Source organism: Pteropus vampyrus, unplaced genomic scaffold, assembly GCF_000151845.1.
Source record: "Pteropus vampyrus isolate Shadow unplaced genomic scaffold, Pvam_2.0 Scaffold408, whole genome shotgun sequence".
Classification (NCBI taxonomy): domain Eukaryota; kingdom Metazoa; phylum Chordata; class Mammalia; order Chiroptera; family Pteropodidae; genus Pteropus; species Pteropus vampyrus.
In genome coordinates, this window is record NW_011889189.1 from 892,327 (window position 1) to 915,760 (window position 23,434).

Sequence of the window (23,434 nt, forward strand, 5' to 3'; positions counted from 1 at the left end):
GAAAGGGGGCACCGAGCGGTGCTGACCGCGAACAGGACGCGATCCTGAAGCGCACGGGTCTGCGGCCACGCGCTCCGATGGCTCCCGGAGGCTGAGCTCAGGGGGCGCGGAGGAAGTGGCGCGGGCCCCGGAGCCGAGCGCTCGCTGGCAGGGTAGGGAGAAGGAAGATGCCCAGGCGAAGTTGATTGGGGGAAAGGAGGCTGGGGAGTGCCCTCCCCGCGCCCGAGCGCACAGCGTAGTGAGTTTGGCTGGACCTCGCTGAGCTCCAGGCGCAGACCCGCGGACCCTCGAGAAAGCTCAGCCGGAAAGTTGTCGGCCGCGGGGCCCCGCACGCCCTGTTGTGTAACCTCGGCGCTGCCAGCAGGACGGGGAAGTTGCTGGCCCGCTCGCCAACCCGGTTCGGCCCCGGCCCCGGCCCCGGGCGGATTTCATGGCCCGCGGCGAACGCGGGGCCGGAGCCGGCGTGGGCGACCCCCCGCGCGACCCCTCCCGCGGGGATCCTCGGCGCCCGCTCCCTTCCGCGCGCCCGCTTCTCCGATGCGCGCTGCGCCCCTTGCCGCCGCCGCCCTCTCGCCGCCGCTTGCCCCTCGGAGCCGCCGCCTGAGTCCGGGAGGAGAAAATGACCGAGGTACTGTGGTCGGCTGTCCCCAACGGGACCGAAGCTGCCCTTCTGGCCGTCTCGGGCTCGCCCTGGGGAAACAGCACAGTCGCCTCCACCGCCGCCGTCGCCGCCTCGTTCAAATGCTCGCTGACCAAGACGGGCTTCCAGTTCTACTACCTGCCGGCCGTCTACATCTTCGTGTTCATCATCGGCTTCCTGGGCAACAGCGTGGCCATCTGGATGTTCGTCTTCCACATGAAGCCGTGGAGCGGCATCTCCGTGTACATGTTCAACTTGGCGGTGGCCGACTTCTTGTATGTGCTGACTCTGCCCGCGCTCATCTTCTACTACTTTAATAAGACAGACTGGATCTTCGGGGATGTCATGTGCAAGCTACAGAGGTTCATCTTCCATGTGAACCTCTACGGCAGCATCTTGTTCCTCACCTGCATCAGCGCGCACCGCTACAGTGGCGTGGTGTACCCGCTCAAGTCCCTGGGCCGGCTCAAGAAGAAGAACGCCATCTACATCAGCGTGCTGGTGTGGCTCATCGTGGTGGTGGGGATCTCCCCCATCCTTTTCTACTCGGGCACCGGGGTCCGGAAAAACAAAACCACCACCTGCTATGACACCACCTCAGACGAGTACCTGCGAAGTTATTTCATCTACAGCATGTGCACGACCGTGGCCATGTTCTGTGTCCCCTTGGTGCTGATTCTGGGCTGTTACGGATTAATTGTGAGAGCTTTGATTTACAAAGATCTGGACAACTCACCTCTGAGGAGGAAATCAATTTACCTGGTGATTATCGTACTGACTGTTTTTGCTGTGTCTTACATCCCTTTCCATGTAATGAAAACGATGAATTTGAGGGCCCGGCTGGATTTTCAGACCCCAGAAATGTGTGCTTTTAATGACAGGGTTTATGCCACTTATCAGGTGACAAGAGGTCTAGCAAGTCTCAACAGCTGTGTGGACCCCATTCTCTATTTCTTGGCAGGAGATACTTTCAGAAGGAGGCTCTCCCGAGCGACCAGGAAAGCTTCCAGAAGAAGTGAGGCAAATTTGCAATCTAGGAGTGAAGACATGACCCTCAATATTTTATCCGAGTTCAAGCAGAATGGAGATACAAGCTTGTGAAGACTCAATCCCCAAACACCCACTTTTGTAACATGGTAGGATGCTTAATAGAACCAAGTGTTCTCCCCGCCCCCTTTAAGTTTCTAAAAGTTTAGAGGAAAATCAAACCAATAAATTAATGAGTTTAAAAAAAAAAAAAATGAAAATGCCCACACCCACACTTGGCTTGTTTGGGTTTGCTTTCAAGGCCTTCCTTCCTTCTAACCAGAAATATGTATAATAAAATAATACTGTCCCAATTAAACATTTACTTTCTCTTCTGCCTTTAAATTTTACAAGCTTTTCTGTTTAAGTGCACTTGAGTACTGGAACTATTTTGATATTAATCATTTCTCCAAGAAAACTGACCACCTGAATCCTGAGTGTGTGATTCATCTCGTCTTTAATGTTTTTAATAATCCATGGTAAAAACAAATTGAAACTCTATATTCTATTCTCAAACTTAGCACAGGTTATAGCAAAATACTAAACTCAATTTATTCACTCTCAGATGAACAGAGATCTCAGCTGGGTGTCATTTTTGGTCCTATATGCATAGGTGGTAACTGACTGAGTTTCTTGGAGACTTGAATAGGAAAGTAAAGACAATGAATTTAAAAAACCTAAAAGTGATTATTTTCCAGTTATTTCCTGAAAACTGCTCACTATATGTTGGGTCCTAAATGTTTGATGATGAAAGCCTACATATATTATCTTACAGGTAAAACTCATTCAAAATAATCAAAGTGTACTTTCCTTGTAAACACCATGAACTCTGTTAGACTTCCTGTGAGAGAGCATTTTACTTGCATCACTGCTGTGCAGTGCCTTAGGAGTTTGTGTTCCAGTGCAAATGCTCACTCACATCTGTAAAAACAATTTGAAAAATCACAGATAAACTGCAGACCAAAGTTGAATAACTGTCAGCAAGTTGAGGGCTGTTGGGCAGGAAGGTAGTATTATCAGAGAGAGAGTGTTTGCCAGTCATTCACAGTGCAGAGCCTACGATCACATTCTCAAATGTATGAGGCAACTCTGAGTGAGGAGAAGACATTTTTAGAATAAGGACTGTAGTTTAAATTAAAACCATGGTGTAAAGGTTCTTTTTTGCTGCTTTGAAATGTTAGAAAACATGAAATGCAATGTGAAAAGGAGGCAGAATTTGTGTAGGTTGTGGTGATAGAATGAGAAGCTATAATCCTTTATTAGATCTTTTATCCTCATAGTTAAAGGGGGAAAAAAAACCTGGAAACATATGAGAAAGGGAAATAAAGAGAATTAATTTTAAGTACCTAAGGGACCATGGCAGTGAAAAGTTACAGAAACTACTAATAGTTGAAGAAAAGACCACTTGGTCAGTGTTTTATTTTATATTTTTTCTCTGCCAGGCAGTAATGAGAAATCTATAAAATACTTTGATGATTTTATAACAGTTTTTCACTGAATGTTGAATTGCTGTATTTATAGCCTTTAAAACCTTAAAATTCTATATGATGTAGAATAATGAGGTGAGGTAACACAATTTATAACTCCAAGCAAATAAATCTCGTGTTAAAGGAATGTTTAATTATGAAAAATAGCCCCAATAAAACCAACAGAGTCTGCACCTGATAGAGTAACTTGTTTGAAAGCATTTTGTAAGTAAAACAGTTTGAGGCTGTGTCTTAAGGCAAGAACCTGGGGGACACAGTGACAGGTAAGTCAGGGCTTGATTTCAGTTGCTGCAATGCTTGGATGGGTAGGTTGCGGATTTATGAGACCTTCAGCTCTTCTTAAAGTTTCTTCAGTTTATCCAGTCTCAGGTCACTAAGACCAATGAAGAAAACTGTGTTTAGCTTCTTAAAAAGTGATTCTTTTTTTTACATGTTCAGTGTTAATGCACAGAATTATAGAAAACAACAACAACAACAACAACAACAACAAACTTTTAGATGTCCTACCTACACATCCTCATTTGGAGGAAAGAGAAGGTTAACTGGCTTCTCAATTGGTTGGTGTCTTACAGCTTTTCTGTTGTGGAATCCTCAAAGAAAAATGTCTGAAATATGTTATTAGTGTATTGTCCCTGTCAAACATCATGTTCAGCGAGACAAGATTGATATCACTAAATCTGACCAAAATAGAAATTTCAAAACCTGTACCATCCTTAAACTCAAAGGCTAATGGTACACATTTTAGTAGTATTTCCTCATCATTTACTTTAGTTTTCTTCCTTGTAGGTTTCAGGATACCCAGCTTGATTTCCAGTATCTGTTAAGTACATTGTTTCAACTTCCAGAGAACTTTCTTGTGGAGTGTGGATCCAGTGAGGAGGTGGACAGTGGCTAGAAAGCCCTTTTACTTCTTGGCATGTTTTTTTTTTTTTTCCCCAGAGTGTTTCTTCTTTAGCATCACATAGACGACAGTGACATGTGAATGCATGTCAATTAGTAAGAAGAATGATCTCACCAACTCCTTCCAGGCAAATAGAGGGCTCTGAGAAGAGTCTGTACTAATGGTGAAGCAGTAATCTGTTGGCTCAAAATCATTATGAAACATGACAATATGAATAAGTATTTTAATGGTAAAGGCAGAAATCTGTTGGTATTTTGATGAAAGAACTGCTAAAATTATAGAACTTATCGGTTAACTAAATTTCACAATACAAAACTATTTGAATGCCAAGTTCAAGGTATTGTATGGCACACAAATTACATCTTTGACTCTGTGAACATTACTGTGTTTGTATTGAAGTAATAAGACAAGAGAGATAGCATGAGTGTAGGATTTAGTTAAAACCATGGCATTGCCACTTGGCTAGCTATGGAACCCTTGATCCTTTCAAGACCGTTATTCATGGATTAAAAAGGTTGGATGACATCTGTTGAGGCCTTAGGGGACATGGAAGCATTAAAACTACAGATAGCCAGATGTGCATGAAATCTGCTACTGTATTTTCCAGGACTCTTCAACTTCAGTCTTTGGCTAAAAAGTCTTTGGCTAAAACTTCTTACCAAATTCACCAGTTACGATGTGGACCTATGACCTGTAGGTTTTCTCAATTTACTTGTGCAGTACACTAAACTGCCTTTGGATACAAGAGATGTCAGTGCTTATAGCAGCTGGAATTGGACTAGTGACAATAAAGATGTGTAACTTTTAGAGATCTATTGAAGCTTTAACTTTGTTGGTCAAATTGTAGCTATCATAAGAGTATTTATTAATAAAGCTTACAGTTCTTCAGATGTACATATTGAAAGACTTCCTGGAAAGATCCAACATACTGATGTAAATTATATTTATTACAATGTATACTATTAATGTCATACTGGTGTATTTTACATAACATAAATGAACATAGATAAAATGAGTTATTGTATATTATGATGCTTTTCAAATATCAGTATCCTAAAATGTTTAAGTCTTCAGATTTTTTTGATCTAAAGTATGAAAATCTGTTTCATGATACAAGTGATAAATTTTCTCTAGAAATGCTTTTGCACGTTTACCTTTTTATTTAGAGTTCTTTCTATACAAACACAGTTCCTTGTCCAACTATCATAAGATCAATAGCAAATGCGAAACATCTTAGCCAGACCGGGTCTTGTGTTGTCTGCATTTTATATGATATTATAGAAAAGTTTATATTGTCCTTTCAGGGCAGTTTGAATTGTGACCCCAAATATGATCAAAGTTTCTGTTTCTAAATGCAAAAGGCTTGTCCTAAATTCAAAGTAGATCTCTTATGTTTTAGAAGTCTGGTTATCGATCTAATGTTAGAATTTAAGGAAAAACTTTAGGGATATGAGTAGAGAAAGAGGCAACTGGTATAATCAGTTACTGTGCTCAGTTCTACTTAAATTTCTGTGCTGTGTTTCTTCTTAAGGTGAAATAATATAATCTTAATTTCTTTGAGATAGAGTTTTTAAGTAACACACTACCAGCAAGTTTAACATTGCTATTAATTTTAATCTGTTTTATTTGTTCAGTTGGTAACGTTAATTCTGTGTTTTATAGTGATAACTATTATATTTGGCTGCTGATTTCTGTTACAATTTTTTATTCTGTTGTACATTGTATTATACACATTATTACCAATTAATATGAAGGGGAATATATGTGACATATCAAAATTTGTGAATTTGAATTCTAGTATGTTTTAGTGCTTTTGCAAAAATGTTTATTTTTATATTGTCTGTGATTTTAATATAGATAATTGAACTAGGTTTGTTTGTGATTATAGTGCCATTGAATGAGCGGTATGGAAACAGTGTTACTTGATATTTTGAGCTTTCTCAGGTTTATATAAATCAACGGTAGCTTAACAAATTCTAGACTAATTGTACGCAATCATGTTTTTAGTAAAAGGAATGTACATTTCCTATACATTTGCATGCAGGAGTGTACAATATCGTGTGTGTGTGTGTGTGTGTGTGTGTGTGTGTGTGTCTAAGGCATGACAGGAAACTTTGCATCTGCTATTGATAATTACAGCAGAGCCTTGATTTAATCACAGTCACTAGAATTGTACCTGCCATAGATAATTAAAACTGAAAAAGTCTCAATAAAACAATGAAATGTGGTCTGATGGCTTCTATGTTATTATAGTGTTAATACTCACAAGTTTTCCCAAGTTTTGGCATGTACTATTATACCACCTGGCAAATACTGTAGGATGTATAGAATTAATACAGTGATTTCTTAAGGTGTAGCCTGGATTATAAAAAGTGAAGTGTTTGAGAAAAATCCTGATGCAAGATAATCGATAACATTATCATTATTTGATATTATTAATAGGAATGTGACAATTCTTTGAAGAAAATACAAAATGGAATCTTAATACATATTTTCATACAAGTGTTCTGTGTTTAAAATCTTAGCTATAATCTTGTCTCTAATTTGTAATCCATGGATGTAATCATACTAATAATCCTTTATGGTTTCTGTTTATCTATTAGCCTGAATTGCTGCTTCTCTCAAATTTATTTAAAAACATGTATCTGGTGCTGTTCAGTGAAAAAGTATGTAATGGAATGAAAGCATGCTTAAAGCGTTACCGTTTTTTTCTCAGCGTTAGAAGGTAAATGCACAATGGCCCTGCATTGGGTTTGCTGGTTGTCTGCTGAGACAGTGCCTGGGTAGAAACGTGCAAATCTCTTGTAGCCCTTAAAATATGATTCACTCAGTTTTAACTCCTTAACTAGCTGTACTATCCAGACTTCACTGCTTGGGAATCTTCACTGCTCCGTAGTGAGGATTTTGTGGGTGTGTGTATGTACGTATGTGTGTATGTTTATTTAGTGCATACATAGAAATTACACAAATAGTTATCTTTTCGATTTAAGAAGAATTTTCCATAAAGCTCTGAGAAAATTTTTATTTTCAAAATCATTTTGGAACTGGAGTCAAAGAACCTTCTCTCTCCACAAGTAAATATACTGCATTTAAATTCTCTCTTTTACTTTAATGCACTGGAAAGTTTATACTCTCTTTTCAGGAGAATTTTGCCCCAAAATATGATCATAGTTTCCATTTCCAAATGCAAAGGCTTGTCTTGAATTTGAAATTGATCTCTTATGGTTTAGAAGACTGCTGGGATGCAGCATTAAAGACAAAACTGACGTCACTGGAAATCCATGCTAATACTGCACTTATTTACTTTAACCCTCTAGGGTTATATTGCTTTAGGGTAGACCCTGGGGACTGACATTTGCAGGCACCATGGTTATTGGGACTGATGGTCTGAACTACAGCTGTGGATGGGCTCAGGCCAAGGGCCGAGCAGCTGACACTGCTGCAGCCCCTTGGAAATAGATGTGGATAAGGGGCAGGGGCGTGGCAGGCACGTGTGGGGCAGTCAGAACTGCACAGAGGAAAAACTATGCTGCCTTCCCTGATTACCTGATGGGGAGAAATCACCTAGGTGAAGATAGAAAATTCTTGGTGATATATTTAAATAGAAAGAGATCTTGGATATGATCCACTTCCTGGTGAGAGCCAAGTTTTCACAGGTGAAGCTAGCAAAGGAATCAGGGTCCTCACTTCTACAAAATTTTTCCTTTCACATCCCAGGGCTCTTTGAACTGTGGGTCTTGACCCAAGAGATCAGTATAGTGGGTTATGATCTGCACTATTTAACAAAACGAATAGAAGAGATTAGAGTTCATAACTCAGTGAGTAAGCTTTGTGATTTTTTTGTTTTACGCCGACAGCACCTGGTCTCCCATCCAAGTACTAACCAGGCCCGACCCTGCTTAGCTTCCAAAATCACACAGGATTGGGCGTGTTCAGGGGGGCATGGCTGTAGACTTAGTGATTTTAATTTTAGTTACATACATGCACACACATGTGCGCACACACACACACACACACAGGCTCACGTGCACAGCACAACACATTTATTTACTTATATCTTGGGTCATTGTGGATTTTGATTTCTTACTGAAGACCTGGTGAAAAAAGTTAAAAAACTACACTGTTCAGTAAAAGGTGTCATGAAGTTAAAGGAACAGGGGACAAGAAACTGTTTTCGAAAACTATTTTTAAGTAAACACTAAGATACTTAGTTGTTTATTTTATTATATGTGTCCTCTTTTTTTACTGTTTCTTTTTCTTCCAAAGACTACTTTTGGAATTCCCAAAGAAATTATTAAAGCAACATTGAGCCTACATTTAAGAATGGCTATTTGCAATTAAAGATAGTATAATTGAAACTCAGATTTGCGTAAACTTTTATAGCATAATTCTTCATATAGTTTACTTTGGGTTGAACAGTTAACGGCAAAACAGCAAATGTTCACTGTCTAGGACCATCGGCTTTACAGTCAGAATGCCTTAGATTTGAACCCACATCTGCCCCTTACTGCTCGTGTACTTTGGACAACTACTTAAATCCTCATGACCATGAGTTTCTCAACCATAAATTGAGGAATTGGCATAATAATTTGCAGTTCATAGGATGTTGGGAGAATTAAATGAAATAAAATATGCAAAGCACTTACCACATAATACACACTCGATAAATGGTAGATCTACTATTTTTTGAGGTTGCTAAGGAGTTTGCCACTTCACACTGTGTTGTTGTTTTTGTTTCTGACTCTATTAATATTAATATTGTTATTGTCTTTCATGCCACGGAAGCTTTGTGGGTCTCCTAGAAATTCACATTGTGGGATTTGAATGCATTTAACATTGTTCAGATATTCATTCCATTGAATATCTGATAGCAGATAATAAACAAGTATTCAACTCTTTGATGCTTTGCACTGATATACACTGTGTGGGACAAAGACATCTAAGGCAAAGTGCATACAGCTAAAAATATATCAACAAGGAGAGTCTGCTGACCTCCTTAGCTGGGCCTCACCTCTCAGGTTCATGGTCTATTTTCAATCACCACAGTCCAGAGTCTGGTCTTCAGTTTTACAGATCCAGAAACTTGATCTCTCAACAGTTCACCTAGAGTTCACCAACGCTGGAGCACTGACTCACACCAAGCAAACTGACAAGAGAATCATTTATCAACCAGAATGACACTTTATGAGTATACAACAACTATATTCCAGTCACAATAACAAACATCTGCCTATTTAATCTAATTATGAATCAGAAAGTTGTCTGCAGATCTTAAAATAAGAACAAAGAGAAGTGATGTTCTTGAAAGGCATTTCCGGTAAGAATCGGCTATCCTGGAGATATTGGTCGTGATAATCAGCAGCTATCCTGTACTTGACAAAATTCTGCCTGCTTGGCTCAGCTTAGTAACTCAGAGATCGAAATTTTCACATTTGCTTATATTCTTTTAAAATCAGTCCCACCATTTTTACTTCTTTGTTTACAAATTATATTTTAATAATATTTCCCAATGGTGGGTGTGGCAGGAAGGTGGTAGTAAAGAAGGCTTTAATGCTTGCTAAATTGGAGGTACTTAAAAGATACTTAATGCTTGCTAAGTTAGAGACCCAGTTGGAAAAGGCCCGGTATGGCATTACAGATGCATTCCAGAGGTCAGGTCAGAATTATAGCAAGAGAGAGGTTTGGGAATTGTTCATGTAGGAATGATAGCTGGGGGAAAGGGTTGAACTATAGGCAACGCCAGCATTGGGATGGACAGAAAAGAATACTGAGCAGGAAGAATTTGAAGTCGTAGAAGATTCTGAATGGCTTCCTGAAGAAATCAGTCTCAAAAAAGAGTTTTTGGGAAGAGGCAAATCTGTGTAACTTGTTTCAGAAAAGACCACAAAGGATCAGTTGAATTTAGAAATTAGAAAGTTTTGGTGTTTACTTGAGATCACTTTTAGACCATAAAAATAATAATGATTACTGATCACTGAAGGAGTGCTTTGGTGTTGATACTGAGGAAAATAGTTTCATATTTTGAGAAGACAGAGGTTGGCAATAGCAAAAGGTTTGAAGACAGAGATTTCTTGGTAATGTCAGAAGGCACGAAGTCCATGGGGAAACTGGAGTAGATGGTCGATGTCACAGGACAAAGGTGAAGGACAGTCTAGGGAAAGAGTAGCTGTAAAGGCCATCATAGTAGAAGAAAGCCAGTGCTGTGAGTCCAGGACATTGCACGGGTCACCGAGTGGCGGGAAGTCTGTAAGAGTTGTGGAGGAAACTGATTTAGAGGTTGGTGAACGAGAGCTCTCGGTCAGGGGACAACTAGGAAGAATTAATTACATTATTCTCAAAAGGGAGATTTACGTGATAGTAGGAAAATAAAGTCAAAAGCAGTGGAGAGCTGAAAATAAAATGCCTATCCCTTTACTGGTATGTTAGGCTAGCACAATAGAAGAAATGGCCTCAACTAGGAATAAGAGTCAGCAAAATATTTTACTGAGTAGTTGTTAGCTTTTGGGAAGAGTGAGGGTACAGAGTTTCATTTGGAAAAAGTTGTGTGTAGAATATATAGCTAAAAAAGGATAAGCGTAGTCAAGAGAAGGCAGACTATTCAGGAGAAAGAAGGAAAGGGTTGCCAAACATGCTTTTTATCTGGGGTTTGAGATGTGGAAAACATGAGCAAAGACAGCAGGTCAGAAAGAGGGTGGACTAAGGTAGGAGAAAGGGAGAAATAAATCCACCGTGGCTCAGTGGGTGAGAAAAATTAAGGTTCACTAGGCAGAATAAAACCACACTGTGGCAGAACAAGCAAAGAGGTTTGCACTCAGTACAGTAGGCCACAGAAAGCCATGAAAAGTGTGAAGTCAAGGAAATGACATTATTGAGAATCTGGCAAGGGAGGCAACGAGAACTGCTAAGAAATCGTTGCCCTAAGCAAGATAGTCAGAGAATGATAGTGGTGGTAAAATAAAGAGGCAGAGCATGAAATATTCTGTAGAAAGGAATAACCAGCTGTGGTGTCTAAGTACAACGGAGAAGAGGAAAAACAGTCAGAGACGACTGAGATTATGTCTGGAGCATCTGGAATAATGGTAGTGATTTTGACAGGAAAAAAAAAAAGATGTTTGAAAGGGAAGCAGGATAGTACAAAAAGCATGAAAATATTTTAAGACTCGAAGGTCCCTGTGAAAGAAATATCGCTCCATTTGTTTTTCTATATTTTGACTTAATTTTTATGAGCCTCTCTTCTGCTAATCTGGCAGAGATCTAATTTCACTTTGGTCAGTTTCCCTGCCCTTTTCCTTGAAGTTGAGGCTTAAATCCACAAAGGAGTGGAGTGGCTGGAAAGAGAGCATGCGGTCCACATTGCCATCTCTTAGCACTGGTAACCCAGGAGGTCGCCTGTGTCTGTGCGGGGTGCTGCTTCGTCACCCCTGTTTTCATTCACAAGAACCCTTCATTTCTGATTCTCTGAGCAGATATTATGCCCTTCCTGGTATAAAGGCATCTTACTTCTGGGGCCTGGGGCAGGCAGGGGGCATCTTGTGAGCTCTCTCAGGCCATCCCCTTAGATATACCACAATGCTATTTATTCAGGGTTTTTTCAGCCTCCCAGGAAAATATAAAAAGAAAAAATCTTGAAACATCAAAAAAAAAAAAAAAAATACACACTGAGTCAAAGTACAAGAAAATAGATTTTCTATCTTTTGAGTTTTCTAAAGTATGTTTGATGCTTGAAACAAAAATTATAATACTGTTTGATTTGGTTCTAAATGTATGTAGAGAAAATATTTCAGGTGATCACTTTATAAATGGGAGAGGATAAAGAGACATAAAGGGAGGTAAGGTTTCTACTCTTCACTTCAACTTAAAATCCACCCCCAAAAGAAATCAATAGGCCTAGTAGGTTTCACTGGAGATTTAACCAAATTCTTAAAGAAAAAATTTACACTGATTCTATATAATTTCTTCCAGAAAATAGAAGAAGAACACTTACCAGTCTATTATATGAAACTAGTGTTAATCTGATACCTAAACCAGACAGAATACAAAAAATAAAAAATAAAAAATAAAAAACTATAGACTGGTATCCCTGATGAATATGGTCACAAAAATATTTAACAAAAATATTATCAAATATAATATAAGAATATATGAAAAGAATAATTGTGATCAAGTGGGACCTTGGATGCAAAGCTAATTTAATATTTAAAAATCCATCTATATAATCATTATGTTAACAGACTAAAGAAAAAAAATCACATGATCATGTCATTGATGAAGGAAAAGCATATGACCAAATGCATTTCTTCACAATAAAAATTCTTAGAGAAATAAAAACAAGGGAGAATTTTCTCAACTTGAAAAAAGCATCTATAAAAAAACAAACAAAAACAAACAAAACTACAGCTAACATTATACTAAATGGTGAAAGACTGAATGCATTTCCCGTAAGATTGAGAACAAGACAAAGATTTCTGCTCTTACCACTCTTATTCAGCATAGTGCTGGATGTTCTGGTTAGTATAATAAGGTGACAAAAGCAAATAAAAGACATTCCTCTACACTTTGGAGAAGAAGTAGTAAAATTGTCTCTCTGTTAGTACATGATATGATCGCCCATGTAGAAAAGTCCAAGTAATCTCCAAAATAAAAGTCCTGGAATTATGAAGCAAATTCAGCAAGGTCACAGGATGTAAGATATACATAAAAATATTAATTGCATGTCTATATACTAACAGTGAAAATGTCCATGCTGAAATAAAAAAATATATATATACCATTTACAATGGTTCAAAAAATGAAACGAAAATCTATCAAAACATATATAGGACTTGTATGCTTAAAATTATACAATGTTGACTAAATAAATCAAATTGCCAAATAAATGAAGACAAAATATGTTACTATATTAGACGACACAATATAGTAAAGATGTCAATATTCCTCAAACTGGTATATAGGTTTAATTCAGGTTCTATCAAAATTCCAGCAAGAGTTTTTGCAGGTACAGACAAGATTATTCTAAAATTTATGTAGAAAGGCAAAAGAGCTAGAATAGCTAAGATAATTATGAGAAAGAAGAATAAAGTGGAATGAGTCAAGACTACCTGATTTCCAGACTTATTATATAGCTATATCAATCAAGATTATCTGGTATTTGATGAAGGATAAACACATAAATAATGAAACAGATTAGAGAACTCTAAAATAGACCCACAAAAAATGACCAACTGATTTTTGCGAAGTTATAAAAAAATTTAAAAGGAGGAAAGATAGTATTTTTAACAAATGGTGCTAAAAGAATTAGACGTCCATGGATGAAATAAAAAAGGAAGGAAGGGAGGAAGGGAGGAAAGAGAGGAGAAGAAAGGGAGGAGAAGGAAAGGTGAGAGAGGAAGGGGAGGAGGAAGAGAGGAAGGAAGAAAAGAAGGAAGGAAGGAAGATCACCCTAAACCTTATACCTTATTTTAAAAATTAACTCAAAATGGAGTATGAGCTTAAATGTAACGCATTCAACTATAAAACTTTAGAAAAAAAATCATAGGAGGAAATCTTCAAGATGTAAGACTAAGAAAAGAGTTCTAGGCAACATCGAAAGCATAATCCATAAAGGAAAAAATTGATAAATTGGATTTCACCAACCTTAAAATATTTGCTCTGTAAATGACCCTGTTAAGAGGATGAAAAGAGGAAGCATTTGAGATCGTGCTTCCTAACAACTGCCATCAATTTGGGCTCAAATAAACACTTATAAAAATTCTAAAAGAAAAAGAAGAAGAAGATGAAAAATACTGGGGAGAAAACATTTGAAACTTCACATCTGACAAAGATCTAGTATCTAGAATGTATTTTAAAAACTCTCAAAACTCAACAGTAAAAACAAATAATCCAAACAGAAAGTGGACAAGGATATACAGATAGTTATTAAGTACAAGAATAGTTGTTCAACATCATTTGCCATTAAAGAAGTGCAAATTAAAACCACCATGAGATATTGCTATACACTTATTGAAATGGCTAAATTTTAAAAATATGACAACACCAAATACTAGTGAGGATGTGGTGAAACTGGATCACTCATATATTAATGGCGGGAATGTAAAATGGTACAGCTACTCTGGAAAACAGAGTTTGGCTGTTTCTTTAAAAAAACCTAAACATGCAACTACCAGACGAACCAGAAATTGTCCTCTGAGCAATTATTTATCCCAGAGAAATGAAACTTATATTCATACCAATACCTGTACAAAAATGTTATATAAGCTTTATTCATAATAGACTAAAATTGGAAACAACCCAGATATCTTTCAGTGGGTAACTGGTCAAACAAATTGTGTTACAACTATCTCATGTAATACCGAGCAATGAAAAGGAACAAACTCTTAATATAGCCAATGACAGAATGAATCTCCAGAGCATCATGCTGAGTAAAAAAAAAAAAAAAAAAATCTCAAAAAGATACTGCTGTATTACTCCATTTACATAATATTCTTGAGATGAGAAAATGATAGAAATAAACAGATTAGCTGTTGCCAGGGAATAAGAAAGGAGTGTGAGAGGGTAGAAAGTGAATGTAACTATATAATGGTAACAGGAGGGATTCTTGTGGCGATGGAAATGTTACATATCTTGTCTGTATTAATGTTAATATCCTGGTTGTGATACTCTACTATATATAGTTTTGCAAGATGTCATGGGGAAACTGGGTAAAAGATACAGGGGATCTCTCTGTATTATTTGTTAATACCGCATGTGAATCTATAATTATCTGAAAATAAGAAGCTAAATGAAAAAATAATGAGAGAATGAGAGAGAGACTGGTGGGGGGGGGCGGGTGAGGGAAGGGGGGAGGAAGAGAGAGGAAGAGGAAGAATAGGAATAGATAGCCAAGCCTGGAAATAACTCAAATATCCATCAATAGATAAATGACAAAATGTTCTAGAGCCTCACAATGGAATGCTATTTAGCAACAAAAAGGAACAATTTACTAATACACACCTCATGGATGAATTTCAAAATGCTGCACAGAGAAAAAGAAGCCAGACAGAAGAATACATTCTAAATTACTTATATGAAATTCTGGAATGGGCAAAGCTAACCTCTAGTGACAGAGGAAAGAGGAGTAATTGCATAGGGCCAGGACTGTGTGGGGATGAGGATTTAAATAAAAAACTGCATAAGGAAATTCCTGGGTTGATGGACATGTTTTATATCATGACTGAGGTGATTGTTACAAGTATCTGTAATACTCATCAAACTGTCTCTTAAAAAGACTGCATTTTACTATACACACACACACACATTATTCCTCAATAAAGTTCATTTTAAAGAAAGAGGAAGAATGAATGCAATTGAGAAATCAGAGCTGACACTATGATTCTTTTTTGTTTCTTTGGTCAGAAACTTTAGCCAGCAAGCAAAAAATATACCCAGGAATCCCTTATATACAGAGTGGCAAGACTCAGAGTAGGAAAAGGCTTTCAAATGAGACATTCAAGCCTGCAGAGATTTGGAAGTGATGAGAAAGTAATGAATAAAGTATGAGAAGGAACGAGCCCCTAAGGATATTTGTGTGAATAAGAAGATGGGGAAAAGATCTTGCAAATACACAAGGGCTGATAAAGAGAAGCCTGTCGCCTTCTAACAGGTTGGCCTTTTAACCTGAGGGTGAGGGTCAGCCTCCTACTGACTGAGAGGCGGAGGACTGAAACAGTTGCCCATGGGTGAGGAAGATGTAGGGAGGATGGGGTAAGCAGAAGACCCAGAGAAACTGACATTCGCAAATACAGGCAAATTACTTGTGGGGTGGCTAGATTTTAACTCAAGGTACCTGTGAGGACAGACAGCCAGGGGCAGAACTGGAATGTCAGAGTCAAGCATGCAACCAGGGTGATAAATCAAGAGCAAACCAGAGAGCGGGCGCTGGCCGGTGGTGTGGCTAAGGCGCACACTAAGACATCACACCAGAGGAGGAATCTGGCTCATGAGACACAAACCGACTATATCAGGAGAAGATGAGGAAGAGGAGGGGTTGTAACAATATTTGTGGTGCCATATTCTGTCACAAAGCTCAGTGGTGACACTTGTGCTGAGACTGAAGCCAGTTCCTTTTGAGAGTCTGCATCAACCTCTCCTCAGCTTGACCAGTTGTTTTGTGAGCCTACATGTATCAGTTCATAACTGAGTCTCCAGATCCCCGAATATCATTATAGGACAGGACTTAGCTCATCAAACACCTGGAATGCACTAAGAAAGGTCAGATGTTGCGTATGCTTCTCTTTCCCAAGTTCCCTTGGTCTCCCTTGGCCTGGTCGAGAGGAAGAGGAGTAATTGGATTACAGTACAGAAACTCAGATATAGAGGAACCCAGGCACCAAATGTGCTGTACAAGGTGGAAACTGTCCTATGAATGAGGTGGATATAAAAAAAATCAGAACATAAGGTCAGGGCAAGTCTTGTTATATGAATGCTTACAATTTGGGGGCCAATATTTTATAGTGTTTAAGAGTGAGACTCATTTGGATTCATATCCTAGCATAGACAATTATCCATTGTGAGAAATTGGGCAAGATACTTAAACTTTCTGAGCCTGTTTTCACATCCAAAAAATAAGATCGATCACGCTTACCTCATTGGGTTCTTGTGAGGTGTGAGATCATTTGCATGAAATTTGTTCATGTGCCTGGCACTTAAGTGCTCAATGAATACTGAATGCTGAAGTGTGAGGCTGAGACCCTGAGACATGGAACGGGCCAGAGGCTGAAGATGTCAATGAATCAGCTGCAGGGAGAGGGAACCTTGAGAGGCTTGCAGTCAAACTAAAAGAACTCAACTGAGGAAACCAGGACAGGATACCCAGAGAAGCAACAAAGAGAAGAAGGAAACATGTGTCTAAGAAATCCAGAAGGAAGTAATGATCAGCAGGGGTAAAGGAGGAAAGAGCAGGAGCATGGAGAGAGCCAAGCGTGGTAGGCAAAGCAGTAAGGAGGTGATTACAGCGGATAGAAAGGAAGTGGAGGGCAGAGGGTCAAGATGGAAGTATTAAGATTAACACCACGTTCTCAAGGACAGAGCAAGAGAACCAGTTGCTCTGAAAGGTTGAATGGCAAAATGTATTGATTCTGAAACGTGATGTTGTCGAGTGTCTTTGTTTATATTGCTGCTGTTCAAGTCAGACTCTACAAGAACACGCGACGCTGGTTGCCAGGATGTACTACTCCTGCTGCTTCCAAATCCGATTCTGGCGTGCGCAGCAGGTCCCCACGGGATCCTCTTAGCGTTCACGCGGTACTCATTAGGACGTGAAATCTTTTCGGCCTTGTCAAACTCCATTATATGGCACCACAAATCTTAACTTGTAGATTGTAGTGCTTCTCTTCACATCAACTTGGTTTGAAAATCAACTGCTAAAAATTATATTAAACTTTTTATACTCTTATATTAAGGTCTTTCTTCATAATAAGAAAATTATCATTTTACTAGGTGTTTAGCATTCAAAAAATAAACCTTCCTTGCACATTTCAAAAATAAAAAGATAAAATAAAATAATTGAAATAACAGTAGTGGATTTTTCCAACTCATTTGCTTATAAATTTATAAATTGCTTCAAGTAATCCATTATTTTCTATATACTTATTTCACATCAGAAATATCCAAACATCCCTTTTGATCCACCGGAAGGACAAGTAAATAAAAATAATATAAATATTTAATATGACAAGTATCTAGAAGTTTCAATATTACTTTCTTTGATGAAAATAAATAATTTGAGGTAAAATTATTGATCCTAACTAGATACAAGCATAGTGCGATGAAACTGACTAATTATACCATGTGAACAATGTGAATTTGTCATTTAGCTCCATATTGCTACTATTATGCCATTATGTCTTCCAATAATTACTTTAAATGTATTCTGCTTTGCCATGAAAAGCATCAAGGAATTTTCTCTTTTCAACTGTTTTTTAGGAATTTTTGACAATGATTCTTAAAGTATTTCTTTGCCACTCAACAGTAGCAGAACACTTTCTTTAGTACAAATTATAATATTAAGCTGAAACAACTTCACAGTTTGCAAATCTATAGCAAACAAGAAAAGCTCACATTATATTTTTAATTTCAATGTCGTTTAGAAAAATCCATCAAATTCTTAGATCACTAAAATATCTCAGGGGTCTCTTTGACCCTTTGAGGAAGTAAAATATATTTATTAAAAATTAAAAATTATACTTGATATCTATTTGCCTAAAAGTCTGTACATTTTTACCAATGATATCTAGAATTTTCTTTGATTTTTCAGTCTGACTTTCCTTGAAAATATTACCAAAAGTGAGATATTAAATTATATTTTAAAGTAAGAAAAATTTTGTTTTTTCTAGCCAAAACAGGGAATATTCCAAATTCCAAAATATTCCAAATTCAACAAAATATATTGAGTACATGCTCATTGAGACTTGAGATCAGAACTTGAATGAGCACCATTGTGAATGGCCAGTAAAGATGTTTAGGATGCACAATCATTAAGATTCATTGAATGTGGAGGAGATGAGGGAGGTGGAGGAGTGTAGACCTTATATGACTTCCAAATTTCTAGCTTGAACAATGAATGGGGCGAATGGCAAAGCCATTCATCAGGCCTGGGAAAAAAGGATGGGGAATTAATGGCTTCCTTTTTTGATTAATTGGGTCCAAAAGTGAAATTTTAATAAATATAATTTTGTGATTTCCAGCCTATTCATTTGCTTTTATTTAAAAGTGTCTCGTTATAAATAGAGCAATATTTAAATATTCTGAAGAAATACTAGTTAGAGGGCAGTTGATATTGTCATATGATTGCTAAATATGATTGCTAGGGTCATCTGATTCAGAATTGGGCCAAATACCCAGTTTTGTCAAGCAAAGAACATGTTTATGCATTCTACGGATACATTTTGAGTACCTGAGGTGTATCAGGCACTGTTCTAAGAGCTGAGGATATAATAAATAAATTAAAAACAAAACAGGCACAATCTTCTAGTTGTGTTTATAATCTACTGCAAACATATAAATGATGAGTAGACAGCAATGAAGATAAATTCATCTCCAACAATTAAGAGTGCTATGAAGAAAATAAATGTAGTCAGGAAAGAGTGACTATGGTGAGGAACAAGAATATGACATTATGCCTCTCTGAAGGGCTGGCATTTGAGCCGAGCCTTGCACAATGAGGAGCCAGCTGTGCAGAGACATTGAAGAGTTTGAGACAGTCAACTTTAGATTTTCTATACCAGGGCAGCAATCTGGTTGGAAGAAGTTTGAGGGGGCTTCTTTTGAAGTGACGTTTGCATAGAAAACACATTCTGTTTACTTATGCTACATATTTATTTGATATGGATGGAGCTGATATGAAAAACAGATGACTGAGTACACGTCCTTCACAACCACCATGCCTCTCTTTGGGCAACCAGCAGAGAGCAAAAGTAAAAGCACAAAGGCAGAAACTAGCTTGGCTCTCCCAGGGTCAAGATGAAGGTTGGTAGGGTTGGAACAGGGAAAGTATGAGGAGCGGGGCATGATTTCTACTTTATGTATTAAATCAAGTGGTGGTTTGATAAAATTACTGTTTTAATCGTTACTGATAGAAAAAGAGTACATTTAGAAAAAAAAAGGCAAAATATTTGTTGTTATACTTTCAATGTTTTTATGTAAATACCTTCTTTGGGCTATATCTAAATTAGAGAGGCCATGTTCTTGTTTATCATTAGCACCTTCGAAATGTGTGTAAAGAGACTGTTTTCAGAAGGAAAAATATAATATCATCTCAAAGTGGCATTTGCTGCCACCGAATGGTGTACTTTAACTCATGTTCTGAAGAGATGTTCTGTTTGTAATATGTGTAATAATAATAATACTCTTAAGATTTGTTGAATTTCTTATTAAAGATAACTGGTCTAGCTACAGCAAGTTGAAATAACAGACAAACTCTATGATGGATGAAGCTACGTATTTGTCTCAGGACATTAGTAATGCTCTTTTCATCAGTGATACCAAATATCTGACGTGTAGCATTTCCTTTGGGGGCGGGGTAGGAATATTGTACTAGATTTTAAATTCATGTCTTAAATTTTTTGAGTAAGGGGAAATCTCTCCTCTGCTCTAGCAATTTCTGATCAGTATGTACAAATAAAGGGATGAATCGCCTCAAAATGTCATGATGATTTCCTTATACAAAATTAGGGATATATATAAGGAAATTGTCTTTTTAAGTTACAGTGACAACCTGGTCATTGAAAGCAAGAGATCTTTTTCTCTCTTGAAAAACTCAAACCCAAAGTCTTTTAGGATGGAAAATGTTTTTAAAGTGTGGTTAATGCCAGTTACTTGAGTTGATTAATTGATTGATTAGACCATTGACTCATTCATTCATTCACTTTACAATTATATACCTACTACTATTTTGGATGATATCCCTAAAAAAACCCAATGAAACAGTTATTAAATGTATTGTTTTTATAATCAAACTGTTTAGAGCCTAGGTGATGAAACAAAGTAGAAACCTATAAAATATTTACAAGCAAGAGAATCAATTCGAGACAGCAGTAGAAGAGCTATCACAAAGCAGTACAGGTGTTTGAATGCCCTATAGCACCACGAATCTTTCTCAAGTATCTTGTGAAAGCTGAGTTCACTCAGTTTGGCTCCCTCAGGTCTGGACAATTTCTCAAAGTGTGCAGACAGGTTTCTGCAACAGTTTGCACCTCATCGAGGTCTGACTGGGATTAAAGTCTATATGTGAACAGTGGAAAATGTAGACATCCCAAGTCAGTTTCACCATAACAGTTCTACGGCCTTAAAAAGGAAAGAGTTTCTCTCATAATCAAAAGATCTTTCATTTATTCCATGCTCCATTATTTTCTTTACCGTTGAACAGACACTTTAAATTGCATACTTATGAAGCTTCTGAAAAAAACCTTTTCAAACTCCATCATTAGTCTTCTCTCCTTCTAATGACTAGATCCTCCCTCAGTGTTCCTTGCTGCAGACTCAGGAGGCACCTACGGACAAGCATTAAGATTTATTTTAAAAAGTTTTCAAAGCAATTTCTGACCAGTGTGCTCAAATGAATTGTCTAAGACTAACTTGATGGTTTCCCTATATGAATTTGAGAAAATGTAAGAAAAAAAAATTTTAAAGTTGCAGAATTCTAAAGCTATACAATTTATTGTAAAATGGTAATTTTGCCTCTTTTCCCTTCTCCTTCTCACCCTTCCTCTCTCCTTCCCTTTTAAAACAATTTAGTCCAAAAGCCATTGGGTGGAGCAGAGTGAGGTGGGCATCTGTGCCAGCCTGGGTGGCAACAGTGACAAAGCCCCAATGGGTTGAGAAGGCATTTGGGCAGGAAGGCAGCCAGGTGTGAGATGTCAAAGCCTAAGGAAAATGAGAGTGTCCATAGAGGTGGTTGTCTCTTCATGGCCCAATCAGGGACAATATAGACATCAAAATAAATAATGGTAGAAATGAATTATAATGTAGAAAATCATGAGTCTATTCAGATACAAATAAATAAATGACTAAATTGAAAATTTGATGAGGGGTGGAATAGTAACATAGTTTTAAAGTACTAGCCACAAAATATTTGATTACAAAAGGAAATATTAACTTTATAATGAAGAAGTTTTACAAACTCCACCTTAATTTGGTGATCAAAATGAGCTTCTTTAGTGGTGGAATTAATCAAATTTGTGTGCCATTTGATAAGACACAGCAAGAGCACAGCATTACTTCTGTGATATTCCTGCCAAAGTCGCATAACCTGAAAAATCAGACAAACCTGCATTGAGAACGTTCTACAAAATAGCTGGCCTTTAATTTCAAGTGTCAAGGTCATGATAGTCACAGAAAGATTGAAGAGATCATTCCAGGGAAAGGAGACTAAAGAGACTAAATGCATTGTGATTCTAAGTTGGATCCTTTTGTAAAAAAAAAGATTATTATTGGAACAGTTGGTGAAATTTAAATGGGGTCTGAGGATTAAATGTTAGTGTTGTTATTTGTGGTAATTTCTTGATTCCCATGACTGTAGTGTAGGAAAATGTCCTTGTTTTTAAGAGATACACACCATAGTATTCCAGGTGGTGATGGGGCATCCTGTTGACAATTTGCTCTCAAATGGTTCAGGACAATGAAGAGTTTCTTGTACTGTTTCAACTTTTCTGTAAATTTGTAATTGTCTTAAAAATTGTAATTTTGAATTACTTTTATCATCAATGATAGTCCTTCAGCATTGATCATGCACATTATTGCTGCAAGTATCATTTTGTTTAACTAGATAATCTAAGTGGCATTGTAAAACATTTAATCCGATCACCTGATTAGTGATGACAGTACAAACTTTCACTGGGGTTTCATTAGCATTCAAATGGTCACATAGTATACTCTTTCTCCATTTTAAAAAAGGGAGAAATGTTTTGGTGATCAAATGCTTTGTTAAATACAGAAAAAGAAAGATTTATTTTTGTATTATAAATATATTTGCAATACTGATGTCCAAAGCATGTGATTCTTTTTTTGAGGTAACAGCAGATGAATAGATGTAGTCGCATGATTCAAAAATACTCACTTTTACTCATTAAAGGTATCAGAGCCAAAAAAGACATATGTATTGCAACCTTGGTTAATTTACCTGCCCAATTCAATTTTATAAATTAATTTTATAATTTCCTCAAACTTATTCTTAGTTCTGCTCTTTAAAAATGCATAGAAATTTAACTGAATTGGAACTGTGATGCAAATACTTATCCAAAAAGATTTAAACAGAAATTTTAATCCTGAATCATAAGCAATAATAACAACTAACATTTTTTAGGTGGTCATATATGAAAGGATCTCTCTCTATAGATAGATCAATCGATTGACCAAAAGATAGAGATACATATAAAGATATATATGTTATGTAATGCTCATGAAACTATGTGTTAGATACTATTATTAGACCTATATTACAAACAAGTAAACCAAAGTCTAAGAGGTTACATAAAGCCATACAAGTTGTTATGTGAAAGGCATAAATTTCACTTGGAAAGTGTACCTCAACTGTCCATGTTAGTAAATGTCTTTGTGAACGTCTTCTGAGGTGGGGATGGCTGTCTCTAGAATTGCACAGGCCGGAGCAATTATACTTGTACAACCACTGTACCCTACGATTCCCAAAGATTAGTGTTCCAAAGAAATTGGTTGAAAGTCGTATCTAAAGAAACTCAGAGTGGAAAAAAGTAATAAAAGGACAATAAGCGTCTTATAGGGAGGGATACAAAATGACTCCTCTGAGGGGTGGTGGGATTTATGGGCTTATTGTGTTCATCTGAACCTTAAATCTTTTTGACTCCAGTGCAGAAACATATCACTTTTTCC

General features: G+C 37.4%; 1 protein-coding gene across 1 annotated transcript; it reads left to right on the plus strand.

The window, feature by feature from the left end:
- The first annotated feature begins 343 nt into the window (after nt 1-343).
- P2RY1 (purinergic receptor P2Y1) lies at nt 344-2,173 on the plus strand. The gene has a single exon (XM_011380850.2). It carries the CDS (start codon nt 620-622, stop codon nt 1,739-1,741), a length of 1,122 nt encoding a protein of 373 aa, XP_011379152.1. The 5' UTR covers nt 344-619; the 3' UTR covers nt 1,742-2,173.
- Nucleotides 2,174-23,434: the final 21,261 nt, after the last annotated feature.

Bases quoted from the DNA above. Each gene is read 5' to 3' on its own strand.
- P2RY1 (XM_011380850.2), top strand. From the start codon at position 620: ATGACCGAGGTACTGTGGTCGGCTGTCCCCAACGGGACCGAAGCTGCC.